This window comes from Electrophorus electricus, chromosome 25 (assembly GCF_041902795.1).
Source record: "Electrophorus electricus isolate QZ-2024a chromosome 25, ASM4190279v1, whole genome shotgun sequence".
Taxonomy (NCBI): domain Eukaryota; kingdom Metazoa; phylum Chordata; class Actinopteri; order Gymnotiformes; family Gymnotidae; genus Electrophorus; species Electrophorus electricus.
Genome location: NC_137521.1, coordinates 10,850,001 through 10,867,252, shown reverse-complemented (window position 1 = coordinate 10,867,252; position 17,252 = coordinate 10,850,001). Strand labels below are relative to the sequence as shown.

Sequence of the window (17,252 nt, the reverse complement as noted above, 5' to 3'; positions counted from 1 at the left end):
CACAAGGTTTTCTGAAGATGAAATGCAAGATATTCTTTTTTTTTTTTAGCTGCATGTATTTACCAGTGTGATGATATCAGACATGTGAAGAGCTGTCTGTGAAGAGGCACCGATCTGAAATCAATTATCGATTTCAGAACTATCAATGATCATAATCTATGAAAAGGGGCACTGTAAAAGAAGAAGAGGAACAAAAGAAGAACCGCAACAAAAAATGAGCAAGCTGAGCTAATATTGTTAATATTACTAATAATACTGAGCTAATATTGTTAATATTACTAATAATGCTGAGCTAATATTGTTAATATTACTAATAATACCGAGCTAATATTGTTAATATTACTAATAATACTGAGCTAATATTGTTAATATTACTAATAATACTGAGCTAATATTGTTAATATTACTAATAATGCTGAGCTAATATTGTTAATATTACTAATAATACTGAGCTAATATTGTTAATATTACTAATAATACCGAGCTAATATTGCTTAAGGGGGTGGGTGGTGGTGGTGGTGGTGTTGGTCAGAGTTTCAGTACCAGGTTGAAGGGATTAAGGACCCAAGCCACTCCATTCACCTCTATGGGGACATTCTGCATTACAAATCAATTACTGGGTTATAGGAGACAAGCCTGCCTGTTTTGCATTAAACTACAATCGCAGCAGGGACTGGCGCATCAGAATGACTGCTGCAGGTGGGCGGTAAAGAGAACTCTCAAAGCTCTCTTAAATCACCATGTAGGCATGAGTACCCAGCACTGGCTTTGCACATTGAGCTGGTGCAAAACAAGCTTGACCTGTACTGCTATCGACTGGTCCGTCCAGGTGGCCCATCACATATCAGGCAGGGAGCACACCACATGGGCCCTGCACATAGACCACTGTACAGAAGACAAGCGTGGGTGTGAGGAGGACACAGCAGTGTGAAAGACAGTAGAATGACACCGCTTTTATGGGGGGATTTTTTTTGTATTTACTGTTTTTGACATCTTAAGACCGACTAAGATTTGGCTGTTTTCCTCTGTGACAAAGCTCCCAGTTAGAACAAAACAAATAGAATGTCTTAATTTGTTCACCAAATCTCATTTGCTGGCAATTGTTCCATGTTTGTTATAAAGTTTTAAAAAAGGAACTAACAAGTAAAGGATTGCTCAGGTGAGCAGAGTGAGCCAAAGTTATTGATGTCACTGCAGAATGCAGGAGCAGGAAACACAAGGAGAGCACCTTCATGATTGGCTGTGTGTGATGTGTTTGCAGTGGGTGAGGAAAACTGCCCTGCTCATCACTGCTGAATGGATGATCTCAACTTACTTCACTCAGGGGCAACAGGGATTCTTCTGGCATTTGGAAGAGAGGTAGCATGACAGAGAAATGACAGAGAGAGAGAGAGAGAGAGAGAGAGAGAGAGAGAGAGAGAAATTTTTCTGTGGAGTAAAGAAGTGAATGATACGGTCAAGGAGTGCCATAGTGTCACCTTATTTCACAAGGCATCATCTGTCCCATGGTATTTTATCATGTCAGGTGATTGAGAAATAACCTCTTTTCATGTCAAGACATGAGTGTGAATAAGTCACTCATCCGATTCACCAGGGTGTTTCGCAAATGCATCACAGTGTAATACCATGTAGTTCTAGTACAATACCACATTAAACACCCAACATTGTCATTGCACTGATGAAATGCTGTCTTCCAGAACTCCAGAATAGTCACCTAAAATGAGGCCATCAGCGGGGATGGGAATGACTTCAGCCAACTTCCTGACTACAGTGATTCTGAGATACCAGAACTACAGAGCATTGACCCTGTCAGTCATTGCTCCTATTTATCCAGGGCAACTCAGGCTCTCATAGATCTATGATAATCCAAAACTATAAAAACGCGACTACTGAGAATTATGCTAATGAGCTTCTGTCCGTTTATCTGAAATCGTTTTTACTGTAAAATAATTTGCGTAGGATGTAACAGGACATTTTACTGCTATCACCATAATCGTCAGGGAGTTTGAAGAGGCGTATAGCAGTTTCAGCAGTTTCCCACCCTTTACATCGCACTGACAGCTAGCGAACACTTTTTTTTTTTTTTACTACGGCAACGTAAACACGTCGAATACTGTAAAGTTGGCCCAGTTTCATAAATTGTTCTCTCGGGGCAAGAGGCTTTTATGTGTTTTTCTGTCAGATCTAGATATGACTTGAGCTGCTCTTACACCTGTACGAACGTTTACTACCGCCGTGTTTTGAATGAGCCCTGGCATTCCCCGTCCGTCATCGCTTGGCAAGAGCTGCCGTCAAGTGCAGTGCCATTTCTTCTTGTGAAAGACATGACTATGACACTTGCCAAGTCTTCAGTATAAAAAACAAATCCTTGCCAGAGTGTTTTGTGTGATTGCCAGTCAGAACTCACTGACATGGTAAGAGTATAGATGAGTGTTTGCTGAATGTTCTCTGCCCGGCCTGTATAGTAGGTTCCCTACCAATGAACTGACCCATGGCTGCTGTGTGCTGAACACCACTGGGTAACACACAGGTATGCTTACCTTAGTCAGAGAAACACACCAGACACTTTAAAGGGAAACACTTTAGGAATTCTTAAGGTTTATTAAATATCACTCAGAGCACTGAACCGGACTCATAGGACAAAACTGAAAAAGGAAAGAAAAAGTAGGATGTACGCCTTCAAGACAAGAAGGTATGCTGGAATGTGAGAGAGCCCGTTGCCTGGGAGCATGCCAGATTCTGAAGTTCCTCTAAAGCAAATCCCAGCATGGTTCACACTGTTTCCTAATTTGCGAAAGCCATTAACCATCTAATATTTGTTGGCGGAGATGGACAGCGTCAAGCAGCTGGCATTAGAGAAGGCAAAGGATGTGCAGAAGAACAGAGCAACACAAGCATCCTGTCATGAATGTCTGAATCAAAGATATGGGCAATTTTTCACTGCGAATTTGAATGGTCGAGCGGTCACGGGCCACAGGATGGGTGCAGTTCCAGACATGTCCAGCAGGGGGCTCCTGACTTCTGGGAGTGACATCACCTGGTCTTTCCCACTGGGGCACTCCCAGGCCTTCTCATTTTGCATTTAAAAAAATGACTGTAAGCCTCTAACTCTAACTAACTCTAACATTTGGCTGTGGCAATAGTTCAGCACCACAAGCGGCTGCGACCTTCTCTCATGTTTGGCAGTACACTGCCAGGAGGAGCACAAATGCAGGGAGGCCGTGAAGAGCTCTGCACTCATTGCTATGCCCAGTGAAACAGTCCAGATATTGTAATTAGCACGGCCATGGTCAGACAGGCTATAGGAACACTTGTAGCATAAACCCAACTCCACCAGTGTCTCAGGGGAATATTTTAGCTGTCAAACCAATTCCATTTATAGGGCATCACGCATTGTAAAAAGGATTTTTTCAGCAATGACTGCTAGCTATGGCCCCAGGCTCTACTTATTGAGAAAGTAAAATTGTCATAATCTTGATATAACCTGTCAGATTGCCTCAGTCCATTACCTTTGATGGCTCACTGACAGTTATTTATTGGACTGTAATTCCAGGCTCTTTTGACAGTGAGTTGGGTTTTCAGCACATAAATATTGACCTTTCACAGAATAACCAGACATTTCTTTACATTTCAGTCTTTGCAAAAGTGATGGGACTAAACTCGCAGAACTGCTTCTCATCCTATGGGGGAAAAGCTGTTGCCTTCTCTTTGGACCACAGTCACTTCTTACATTTCTTTTTTGAGCAGAAACATAAAGGTGACACATTACTACAAAAAACAGTTGGGTTTTTTTTAAAGTGCAGACACCTTCCACCTCAGACGATAATCAATTTACAATTACATTGGAACAAACAGATAAAATAGCATACATATTTCTAAGATTTTAACACCATATTATGTGTGCATAACTCTTTCAGTGTTCAGTCCGTGACTCATTCAATATGAACTTGGTGACCAATTTATTTTGATCAGGGAGAGTTTGCGTCTTTATTTAGATTTATTAATTTCAGCTCTGAGTTGCAGAAATGCAAAACTGATTTATAAATGAACTAGACCGATTTAACATGAATTAATTATGTAAAATGTTTAAAAGATTGGATGGCCAGTGCAGAGGTTTGTGGTGCAATTTGCATGAAGATTTATTCAACGTAAACTCATTTTGATTATTATGAAAAGCATTACTAGCCTTGTGCTTGAGGAAATGGCAGAGCCACTACAGTGAAATCCCCCTCTCTCCTCATGAGAAGGGGACAAAACATCAATGGAAAGCACTGATTTTATAACACCGTTCCCCTCAAAAAGCACAGAAAACAAGCATTTCTGTGACTTCATGGCAAAACATAGAGGATGTCAAAGGAAGAGAGTCAAGCAGGTAAACCACTGAATGACTTAGAAACTAAATGACATAGCAAATATGCTACTGAAAACACCTGCAGTAGATGCTGGATTTAGTCTGCTGTGCTCTGTCAGTTATCAATGAACAAAACTATAGTAATTTATCGACTGTATACTTTACTCCTCAGAGCATTCCCTAAACAGTAACATGATTCAAGCCATCTTACTGTCACCCCAGGTTACCATGAATAATTCCAAAACAACATGACAAAACAAACCCTCCATGAACAGCGGACTTTATGTGTGTAGAGCACACTGACACTCCTCTGATAAGCACCTTGGTAATTGTGCTGTACGTTTTATGGTGCTGTTGAGTTGTCAAGGATGAAAAATTGTTCTGATTGGCCCATTACTCAGAGTTGCCGCGGCAATGGTCTTTCCTCACTATAGGAGAGGTAGGTGGCGGTGGTCACCCGTTCCCAGCTACTAGCACCTGACAAAGCATCAACCTAAAGGATGGCAATGAAATGGAATAGAAAAACTCGCATTCCATCCCAAAGACAACCCTGGATCTCTTTGGGAAAAGGGATGATTCTTTGTCTTCTGAAACAAAAGGCTACACATTTCCTAAATTCCAACATCTACTCAGTCCCTATTTTGTAATTTTTTTTAATTTTTTAATTTTTTTTTATCAACAATCACTTTTTTTCTTAAAAGGACAATAACTTAATTATTTCCTAATAATTATTCACAGAAGTGACCAGGAGAGTGAGGGCAGAGCAGTTCTCTAATGTGCTGCAGGACTAATACTGCACAATGTGATGTATTGGGTTAGGACATCGGAAAAAAGGATCGGAGTCAAATCCACGCAAAAACAGGGGAGAACATTACATGGTCACACAGTCCTCACACACTTCCTATGGGCAGCATCCTCAGCTCCTCTCTCCTACATCCATCATGCACTCCTGCTTGTCCGGCTCCTTCCACTGGCATGCTCTCGGTTACTTGTCCTCGCGCGTGGGCCGGATCTTCATCTCGGTGAACTTGAGCGAGTACTGCCAGCCGGTCCAGGAGGACCACTCGATGCCGTCAGCGTAGGACGTGTGCTGCCCGCGCAAGTACTGCCCGTTCAGGTTGGACGTGTGGCAGTTGCGGTACCACCAGGCGCCGTGGTAGAAGGAGGCGCAGTTGTTCTCCGAGTGGTCATTGTCCTTGTCTTTTGTGGTGAATTTCATACCGTTGTGCTTCAGCAGGGAGTCACCTGAAACATCAGGAAGTAGGAAGGAAGGAGAGATGGATAGTACGAGGAGGGATGGGGGCAGGCGAAGGAGGGAGAGAGAGAGAGAGGGAGAGAGAGATAAACAGTTAGAGACAGCTACATAAGACGGATGAAAGGCTACACAAGATGTGCGCAAAATAGAAGCAAGTAACTGAATCACTGGGTCCCATTACATTCTGTTATGCATCTAAACAACTAAATAACTGACACTGGTTCAACAGTGCTCAGGGAAGTTCAGTACTCCATGCAATTCAGCACTCAGCATAATTTGCCATGTCAAACCACAAAAAATTCTCACATTAATTCTTATATTCTTTACTTTGTTATATACTGTTTGCAAGAAAACTGTTAATTAGTTCATTGGTGTGCACTTAGTTGAATCTTTTATACCCATGCTTTGACTGCAGTCAGCAAGAATGGTTGGGTAGAGAATAGAACTCTCCAAAGGAAGCGTGGACGTGGAGGAGAGGAGAGAAGATGAAAAAAGTGTCGGAAGGAGCAGTGTGGTTTAATGTGCTAATGCTAAGCTGCATGACGGACGGCACGGCTCGTGAACGTAATCCTGCTGTGCGTTCAGGCACGTGAACGTAATCCTGCTGGGCGTTCAGGCTAATCTAATCCCAGCTCTTTGCTTCCACCCCGTCAGGCTCTGATTGCCCTGGGCTTCACTGATGAGATCAACCTTTATTGCCGGTATTACGGTGAAACCTCAGCCATCTTGCCCTCTCTACAGATTCAGACTCCAGACTCTAACAGCATAGATTGCGCAAGCCACTTTATTGCAACAAAGGACATCCTATTTATGTAGTTATGTCATATCATAAAGTGGAGTTACGCATCATGAATTTGCTTTCAGGTCCCTCCCGGATTCACCGTGGTATTTTATGAAGTGATAAACGACCCAAATAATGGCACAACAATAAGCACAACAATTGAATGCTGGTGTGTTAAAACGGAATTTCACTAAATACAGAGGTAATGAGAGAGTCACTCGGTGCAGCTTTCTTGAAATGTGGCACTCTCTCCCATTGTGGCATGCTGAAAACCCAGTGTACGTTCATCGCCATGGAAAATTTATATGTAAATGAAAATTTCAGAGTAAGTGATATTCTGATGGGGGTTATGAATAAAAATCTATATTCTAAGGCATGCTCACCTTATGGTTATGACTCACCAAACCTCTTATCAAAACCAGTGGTGAAATGAAAAATGGAGGCTCTTAATTACCTTGTTACAGGCCCAGCTGTTTCAGCACAGTAGCACATCTCAGCTGTTGGCTACTGCCACATGCCCTTAAGCAAGGAGAGGGACCATCTCTTGGTTGCCTTAGGCGATATATTAGCAGGAAATGAGACAAGGAGATAAGTGCTCGTTCAGGTTGCTTTATCTTTGAGTGGAACTCTCCTTCAGAGTCCTTCCAGAATAAACCTGACTGTAGGTGGGCGTTCAGGAGTCCGGACATTTCAAAGCAGAAGAAATCTTTGACCATGTACAAATTGACTCTTAGTCTATCATTTTTCTAAAACATTTGTCTCAGCAGAGCAGCCTTCAAAACCACATGAACCTGAAATGCTGGGCAAAGCACATCTGTGCGAATGTTCACCGCATATTCAAATCAAACATCTTGGGACAGACCCACCTACCCATGGAAGCAATACAAGTCATTAGACATGTGTGCGAATTTATAAACAGGCTCGCGGTGAATACATTAGAACATCAGAGGAGAATTATGCATGCCTCCATTCGGACAAGCATTGTTACAAAATCATCAGACGCTCGTGTATAATTTCATTCCTCTATTTCTGGCCTTCTTAATGGCAGGAAAAAAAAACAGTTAGGCATGACAGCAAAACTGTCATTAGCACAAGCTTTGAGGTTGGGAGAGTTGAGACACTTTAGATGTAAGCTATGAAAGGGCTGTGGAGCCTGTGAAATCCCATTTCAGGTAATTACGCTTTCTCTAAGCCTCTCCTCTACCACTGCCTCCACTCACATGCCATGTGGATCACTCATTAACGAGCGCATCATTAGAGATCGCAAGAACACTGGCACTGCGTGAAATGGAATTACAACAACCGGAACACTGTTTGATGTACAGGAGACTCGGACAGCGTAGACAAAAGGTACCTATGATCAGCTTTGATACCACGGAATAATGGACAAATTACAAGAACTTTAAAAGTTGGTCGAATGTAATTGATGCACAGGTCTAGTGCGTTGTAGTGTATGCGGCACGCACAACTTAGTCAGAGGTGCTTAACTGCACTGCTAACACTTTCTGTTGCCTCGGGCAGTGGCTGATGTCTGGTTGGCCCACACACAATTACCCACGCACAAGAACGGCCTTCCAGGAAGCCTGGGGGGATTATGGGGGAATGAGTCCTCAAAGCTCCTATACATTGAACTTTAAACTGTCTCCCATTGGCAGTAGTTCACAGTCCCAGCAGGTCTCATAATCTCATTCTCCTTTTGAAACATCTATTTTCTCATTTGATTGGTGGTTGGACTCTGCAGAGTGGTCCTTGTTCAATGGACTTTTATTTGAATAGTTGAGGATACAGAGTTTTCCCCATAATTCATGGATTTTGAAAACATTTTTAACTACTATTTGACTTGCACAGTGTTATAAGCAATAGTGCAGAAAGCCTATTTCAAGAGTGTGTTAAACTATAATTAAGAACTTGTTATTCACAGAGAAGAACTTACTAAAACAATATGACAAACTAACAAACCCAGCGTTTGGTCTTATATTTGCTAACAAGGCATTCAAATCATATGATTGAATGGTAATTTTATGATATTTCTAATCAAATTTATTTTATAATACAACAGGTCTTTGAAAAAGTTAATAGATAAAAAAAAAAAAACCCTCATAGAAGCAGACCTCTCTTTTGGATCCTAAATTAGAATTCAGATATATAGCTTTAGATTAATCTCTGATCAGGTGTTTAAGCAGTTAACACCAGCAGTTCATTTAAGGGTAGGGAGAAGTGAAGATCTGGTACTCTAATTTGATGGAAATGTAAATTTCTAATGTAATCAGTCTGAAATTCATTTAACTATGTGATCTGATATAGTGTGCTGACACACGGCCCCTAGACAGTTATATGCCAACATCTATTCACTTAATTTCCAACCACCCGTGATCATTTGAGTCTCGTTTACTTTTCTTTGCACTATACATTCTACCTGTCATTCAGTTATATGATGCAGCAAACATCTCATGAGATTTGGAAAGATCCCGAGAGACAGAGGTATGGCGTGAGAAAATGAGATGGTGGATGCTGAGATTTTAACTGGTAGAAAATAGCTGTGACAACGATTAGGTGACAAACTCCTGCAGTTCTAGAACAATTCTAGAAAGATTAATTCTATACATCTAGCATCTGTAGCAAGCATCTTTGATAAAAGGTGTGTAGGGTAAAGCAAAACACAGTTCACAGAACTAACTAGACAAATCACAGACTATTCACATAGTCACAATAGATGAAAATGTTTTGTAGTTCATAGTTGTCAACCAAGAAAAGACAAAATGCTTGAAGAAGAAATCACTGAAGGGTTAATTTCTACAATTTCTGCAATTGCCTTTGGGATCGATAAAGTGTTGTCTTACCTTATCTTATCTTATTGAAGGAGCAGAGTGGATCACTAATGTGCTGCTGATTCCTAAGAAGGCCACATCTGAGATAAGACTGTGTGTAGATTTAAGAAGGCCACATCTGAGATAAGACTTTGTGTAGATTTAAGAGATGTCAACACAACAGTAATTGGAGAAAGGTACCCACTTCCTGAGGTAGACAGCATTCTGCAAGCATTACAGTGTGCTTTGCAAAGCTAGAGGCAAGAAAAGTTTTTTGCAGGTTGATTTAGCTGTGAGGTCAAAAATTCTCAGTATTCATTGCACTCTGTGGTTGCTACCAGCACTGACAGCTCTGAGAAGTGACACAAGTCTAGTCAATCTTATCCTGTTGCAGACGCAAAAAAAAAAAGAAGAAATGCCAAAATAAGCTAGTTGCTTATGCTAGACAATTATTGATGGCAGTAGAGAGGTGCTACTATCAAACAGAACAAGATGGCTACATATGAGCACTTGAGCATGTCAAGTTTTATTTCTGTTGAGGTAAATTCACACCAATACACACCAATCATAGGCCACTAATTAAAATGCTATGTCCTGAAAGGGCAACCCTGCTCCATTACATATTCAGTGCTTAATTTGGAGATTGCAACCTTACATTTACAAAACTGAACATGTGGTAGGCAAATCAAATGTTGCCTACAGCTTATCTTAATGTGCTTTGCCAAAAATAGAGTCAGTGAGTATGTAGAAGATTATGTACAGGTGATGTTTGTATGAGCATGGCATACAAACAAAGGCACTGAAGAGGATGCAGGTCTTAAAAGATCATGACAAGTTGCGGTCACTTTTGACACATTGGCACTTTCTGTTCATATTGGCTACCCTTTAGAAGTTGCCACACACAACACTAGACAAACTGTTGGCAAAGTCTTTTTTTTTTTTGAAGAGAGGGGTATCAAGTATATACATGACACATCCAAAGGGCAAAGGAATCGTTTACTGGTTCCATGTTAAACTTCGAAATCTTAAACATTTGAAGGTAAAGCATAGAAAATGGAACAATGTTTTCTCCTGATATTTTCCAGAGATAGTAGAATGAGGTTAGGTTTCCTGGTTTCAGACTGTTGGGGGTGGCAAAAAACTGTGTATAAACATCCAGTGAATGTGGGTAGATCTTATACCATCAAAGTCAAGCACTTATTCATGGCTTGTGCATCCCCGGAGATTAAGAAATTAAAAACCTCGATCAGAGTATTAGTACAGTATCCTCCATGGGTTGAAAAGAGACTGGATGTGCTGACCGTGAGTGTGATTGCAAGTATTGTCAGTAATTAATATTTCACCTTTTCTCCTTAGCAGGCTGCTATCTGATTGCTGCTTCACAGATTACAGCCAGACACTAGTAATTTAGCTAATGGTTTGGCCACATTTGTCTTCAGTGCTGACTCCTATGGCATCAACACTTATGCTCCTGTAAAGCCATCTGGATATGGTTCATTTTCATCCTGCTGCTACCGAATAGGCACTGTTAGCTTTCTATAACCAACGGATATAGAAATACTGTTATAGAAATACTGTTATAGAAATACTGTTATTTCCTTGCTGATCTCTACTACATAGGTGCTGTTGTCCCTCTAAAGCCAGATAGACGTGTTTATTCTACTGTGTAAAGATGTTTACTGGGTAAACCCTCTAAAACCAGCATGGCTACTGTTATTCTCACCCATATTGCTACTTGCGTGGGCACTGTTACGGTCACTAGCCCACTAGCCTATTTACGTGCCTGATGCTACTGTATATGCCCTGCTAACCACCCAGGCTGTGGCTTATCTAAATGCCAACGGCTACAGCATAGTTGTGCTGAACAGACCCACTCGCTGTACTCTTCATCTAGCAGTCTAGCCTGTTTTGTTTAACCTCCATACAAAACAGGCTAAATGACCTAAATGATCAAGAGCTGGATTCTCCCACAGCACCAAAACCCCCTTAGGAACAGGCTTCAGAAGTACACCTCGGCGCTGTGAAGGGACAAGGCTCTCCAGGACGTCCTACCTGTTTTCCCAAGCCTCTCTCATTCTTCATCTAAGTAAGATGATGCTGAGGGCACCCAGGCTAGGGGTTTGAGCTGATTTTTTCTGCCAACACTCACTCATGAGTCTACATTAAAGAGGTGACTTTGGCTTATGCAGCCTCCACCTTTCATATACAAAATTGCAATTTAGCCCATACACTGAGTGCAGAGAAAGTCATAAAGAGCATATGGCTAATCTGCATGCTTTCTGTGGTGTCCACAGTCCCCATGATTGTGTCCCTGGGTGATGTGACGTGTCAGGATTCTCACTGCCACAACTTCACATTCAGACAAACCCATGACTATTTGACCTGTACTTATGCAGCCTCTCATAAACAGCCCACTTCTTTCACATAGGATAGTTTATTCAATCTACCGTTTTGTTTTCTTCTTCTACTGAAGAGCAGTGAGTTTCATCCCATCTTAAACTCAGTCGGGCTCAGTCAGTTTTAGAAGCACCTGCCCTTTTGGTGCTTCTGCCCTTACATACAACTGAGGTTCTTTTGGCTATAGAGGTGAATGAGCGTTTCACCACTGTCAACTTCAAGTATGTCTATTTCCATGTTCCTGTTGCCTTGGAGCATAGGTTCACCTTCCAAGGCAAGCACAACCGCTTATGATTCTTCTTCTTGGACTTTCACTTGCCCCTCATATTTTGTCTCAGTGCATTCAGGCTGCTCTGCCGCTACTTATTGCTATATGTATGAAAATACTTCCAAAGCTAGACAACTGGCTTCTGTGCAGACCATCCCATGACTAAGCAGTGTCAGACATACAGGCACTGCTTAATGCACTTGGCCTGTTATGACAGCTGCCATTCCAAATTTGCATTATACATCTTTGGCTTCATCCAGCTTGACATCTATCCAGTTTGGTATCAATTACCAGTCCGTGTGCATGAGGAAGCTTGGATTGATTCACCAGGACGTTCGCTGTGTGATTTCAAGGGCACAAGACTGCCAGCATACCTCTGGCAGGGATAGCCTTGCTACATATAGTACAGTTCACCTGCCTGGACACCACAGTCAAGTAGCCAGTGCACTTTCCTGTCATCAAATCTCTCAGGGGAACTGGGGGCCAGTACTCTAAACGATTTACAACATATTTGGAAGAGCCAAGGTGGACCTATTCATGGATGCTCAGTAAACGCACTGCCCTCTGGTTTGACCCGACAGACCTCAGTGCCCTGAGCACACAGCTGGCCCAGTCGTCTTCTGTGCATATTCTTCCCCACCACGCTCGCTCTTCTTGCCCACTTTTCTTCACATTTTCCAACAGCAATGACATTGAGAGGTTTTTTATTTTTGTTGGCCAGTAAGATTGTGGTTTTCTCACATCCTACCTGAAGGGCGCCAGGTGGCTGTGCCCACCAAAGAAGGCCAGGAACCTATCATGGGGTCTCCCCCTTAAGTTAGCGTCTCAGTAATAGGTCATTTGAGTCAGCCACTGGGGCAAACTTTGTGTGGCTATTGATTACAACAGCCTTTTTACTAATAATTACAACATCTGGAACTCTCTGTCAACCCCCTCACCAAGCATGAATTGGAGCCCCATGGATTATGAGTGTGATCCAGTTCAACATTCATTTCTTAAGTTTTTTCTTGTTAGTTTGTCATTTCTGACTGGGGTGACACCAAACTTTCATTACTGTGTCCAGTTTGGTCACTGCAACTCTGCTGGTCTGCTACTGAAGCCTTTCATTTGTTTGTCTGCTTGGACATGGCTTCTTCCAGTCTATGGATGATACTATCCTATTCAAAATAATTTTTTTTGCAAAAAGATTATATTAGAAGAAAGTGAGTTCATTTTTGCTAAATATATGAGTGTCTGCCAAATGCTGTAAATGCAATGTCTTGTGAGATTTGCGAAGACCATCGTTGATTGTTTCATGGTGGAAATAAATGGTTTTGATTTAAATGAACTGCGCTGGGTTTCCCAAAAGCATCTTAACACATAGATCATTGTTATATGGTAGAGCAAATATTAAATTGAACACTATCTCTCTCTCATTTAACATTGTATTAACAATATGATGCTTTTGGGAAACGTGTTCCTGCACACTACTAATTTAGGCTATTGGAAACTACTCAATCACATGCCCAAAATAGCAGTGCTGAGAAATCTGTATAATAAAATCAAATACTACTGTTCCCACATGGTTATCGACGTGGAAGTAGCAGGTCACCCCAACCTCCTAAATTCTAATATTACCCCTGGTTACCACATGCCACATTAATAACTTTAATGGCTATGTGACTGGATCTTGATCAAAGGCTTTTCCAGTCATGGGCTGCATTAAGCTGTGATTGTGCAAAGCTTTGGCGCATCACCACAGGGCCTAGTGGTCTCTTCTTGCCTATCAGAAGGCTTCACTCAGTGTGAATACAGCACTTGGCTGAGGCGAAATCCACGTTTTGAAATGCAAGGGACATTAACAGCATGGCTTGTTGCCATTTCATCACTGCAGGCAATTTTTGAATTTCCCCAAGCAACATAAGACTGCAGTGGCAATGAACTCGAACTGAAAGAGAAATACAAAAATAAAATCACATCAGAACTCATCTTTAAAATGACCGCTCTGGCATACAGGCTGAGCGTGCCACGCTAATGACCCAAGAGAAAACAAAGCGTGCTTTGAGCCCACCTTGGATCAAAACACAATCCTCAGAGACAAAAAAAAAAAGAAGCCCAAAACATTTTTACTGATAAGAGTGGGAATCAATGCGGTGTGCATGTTGTGATGCAGCAAAGCATCCTTGCTAATTAGACCATAGTGGAACCAGCCTTCTCTCCATGATTTATGTTAATAGGAGAGGTTTGTTTATGTCTCCTGTAATAAGTGAACTGTCCGCTTTATTGGAATGCCACAGATGTGCATCGCTGCTTCATTATCACTGTCCTTTCTGGCACATTCCGAAGGTCAGCCGTGGGCTCGAGCCCTAAGTGGAGATCAGCACCATGGGAGAGGAACCCAAGACTGACAGAGTGCAGGGACCCAATTAACTTAAAAAGAGGCCCTGGTGGCAAAGTGGGTGAAGCAGAGCGTCTGATTGCCATTATAGTTTCTATTCTGAGGTTCTGATTGTTTCGTTTAGTAGAGCAAAATTCAGACCTGGCTTCCCAGGAACGTAGAAAGTCGTTCTCGCCATAAACAAATGGATGACTTTGCAGAATTTCCATATCTAAGTTAATAGAGTTCATGGGAGCAGGGAGCAGATACTACATTAAACACTAGTGGATTTTAGCATGTGCATGCACTCAATTTATCTTGCAAACTGTTCAGGCTTCGTGGCATATGAATTTTACAGGCCTTGTGCTAAACTTTCCATCATTAGAAAGAAGCAACAGGGACTGAACTGCAGCTGCCCAAAGCCACCTCTTGCTTTAAATTCTCACAGCAGATTTTGACACAATGCTAAATAATACATTATTATCTCGCCCTTTTCTATGGCTTGACTTCAGATGACGTAAAAGTAAACCACTTTTTACAGCGGCTATTCTCTTATGATTATAGCATAGCAAAGGTCAACCTATCATTTCTTTTCTCTGGAGACAAAAAAAGAATGTGTGCAGTTCGCATTCCTTACATACAGCATGTGTCTTTGGAATGCTGAATTCATAAACCAATTCAACTCAATGTGGCTCCGAGATGGCTCCTCTTTCCTTGTCAATCTAATAGACAGGCGCTGGTATATGGAGCGTCTGGTGGTGCAGCTGTATAGCGAAGCTCTCGGGGACAGGAAGATTGTGGGGTGGTGTACCCTACCGGCCGTGCCCGTGTAGTCAGCTATGGTCAGCGGGTAGCCGTCCTCGTCAGGGTCAATGGAGAAGAGACCCACTCCGAAGGAGCCGTACTGCGCGAAGGAGGTGCTGTTTTCAAAGTCCTCCAGGTCAACGCGCAGCTCGTAGTTTGCTTGAATGGTGAGCACGTGTATCCGCTTTAGGCCTGAAAGGCAAGCATGAGGCTGGGTGAGCTGTGGCCGGGATGGATGAAGTGTGTTACATAAACAAACAAACAATGAGAAAGTCCAAACAGAAAGCACTCTTCGACAGGGCTTATGCAGTTTGGCTAGGTTTTGTGGTTCTCCTGCAGCGACAACTTCCTGCAGAGTATAGTTCAAACCCTGCCTTGCCTTGTCCAACCAATCGATGCCTTTGGCCAAGCTCGATTAACTGGATCAGATGGGTTAGCTTTGGTTTGGATCTGATCTATATAGATCATAATGAAAAGAGGTTTGTACACTTTCTGGTGTACAGTATGAACCCTGTAAAAAGAGCAAATAAAATTGATACATTAATTTGCCCATTTCAGATGCCTCATTGTTACTGGACAATTAGAGCCTCAAAACTCAAATGTTACCCAGACCACAACCCTCAACTACTTTGTGTTTAAGCACATAATACAAAACAGGCAAACAGGAGCTCCTGTGACAGGAGCTACTAGAGAGTGTCACTGCACCATCACACAGCTGGTTGATGCATATAAGGCACTGCAATGCCATCTCATTCCTCTTTGTAACTGATGCAATTAAAACGAGGGTTACTGCTGTTTAACAGAAAGCACGGCAGCACTCCAAATAATTCGAGCCAGCTCACCGAGATCAATACTTCAGCTGCAGACTCTGATTCCAGCAAGGTTTCACACTTAATATTCTCCACCCTCTCTTCATGGACAGCAGGTAGGGTGTCTGACAGGAAACTAATGTACTTGCCTACATATTAATTCCCTTTGAAGAACACACACAAGTTGTGTGTGTGTGTGTGCGCGCGCACGCATGTGTGTGTAACAGCACCAGGACAGAAAATCAATATGGCTGAATTTTGCTGGGCATAATCGTGACTTGCTGTTGCGCCCAAGTGGTTGTATACAGCAGTGTAAACTCGACCTGGGAAAGAGGAGGTCAGGTAAGGGTGTCGAGGCCTGGTTTATTGGTTTATTAACTTGAGAGCTTCTCAAAAAATGTTCAAATTCTGTTTAGCAGAGGTATCAGGGAGAACAGGAAGACCTGACATTAATAGCATTAATTGTGAAATTAATGACAAGACCAGAAAGTCCAGAAGAGCTTTATGAACGCTCCCTAAAATTGACACTTTTACACCTTCTTGAGATAATTTCCAGCTTGGCAATTCACAGCAGAACAGATGCCAGATCGATTTCGGGTTAATTCAAACTCTATACAAACCAGCACCAGAAAATGACCTCAATAATATGAGAATCCATTTGACTGAAGACAGACACAGTCAATATTTTTTTCCCACATTCAAATAATGGTAAAGATGTTTATAGCCTCTGTTATTAAGAGGAGGACAAGCGCGGTAGCAGCCCTCGGTGGCCTATGACACGGGGTGGGCTCTGTCTGCTCCCAGGAGAGGGATGGGTTGTTCATGCTGCAAGGTCATTGCTGTTTTGACACAGGAACCTGCGAATGTTCCTCAGGGCCAGCCGGCATGCTGTTCTGGTTTTGTATGGCGAAGACAGATGTGTTTAATCTTCATTACAAATCTCTGCAAGAATGCAAAACTTGCTCTGCTGTGTTTACTGCAACCCTGTCTTATGGAGAACAACTCTGCAGAACTGCAGACTTTGTTTATCAGCATGTGTTGTACACTTTGGTGAAGATATTGCCACTGAATTATGTCACAAAAATGGTCTGATGCAACAAATTAAATTGTACAGTGTGCAACTCCCCATACACTGTGCAGTGAAACAGTACTGGAAGGCCTCCTGAACAGTGTTCTATACCTTTTAATGATTTAAAAATGCAACAATACAATACATTCAAAGGCCAATTAATTACTTACATTCATTCAGCCATTTTATGAGTGTTTTAATAAGTGCACAGTTACAGCATATGCATAATTCGTCTAACTGCAGTACTCACGGGTCATATTCTGATTCACTGGGTCACTGCTAACCAGATGACATTTAGTTTATGGAACATTAACCCTGGCATTAGTGACGCCGGGTTAAGAGTACTGAACCTGTA

At 42.0% G+C, this 17,252-nt stretch overlaps 1 protein-coding gene across 1 annotated transcript in view; it reads right to left on the bottom strand.

The window, feature by feature from the left end:
* Nucleotides 1-2,575: 2,575 nt before the first annotated feature.
* The window catches only part of fibcd1a (fibrinogen C domain containing 1a), a 78,580-nt gene continuing 63,903 nt past the window's right edge, over nt 2,576-17,252 (bottom strand). Inside the window, exons 6-7 of the mRNA XM_027009972.3 lie at nt 15,032-15,211; nt 2,576-5,596 (exon numbers count right to left, since the gene is read on the bottom strand). Coding sequence (XP_026865773.1) covers nt 5,337-5,596; nt 15,032-15,211 — 440 coding nt within the window. The 3' untranslated portion in view covers nt 2,576-5,336. The remainder of the gene's footprint in view (nt 5,597-15,031; nt 15,212-17,252) is intronic.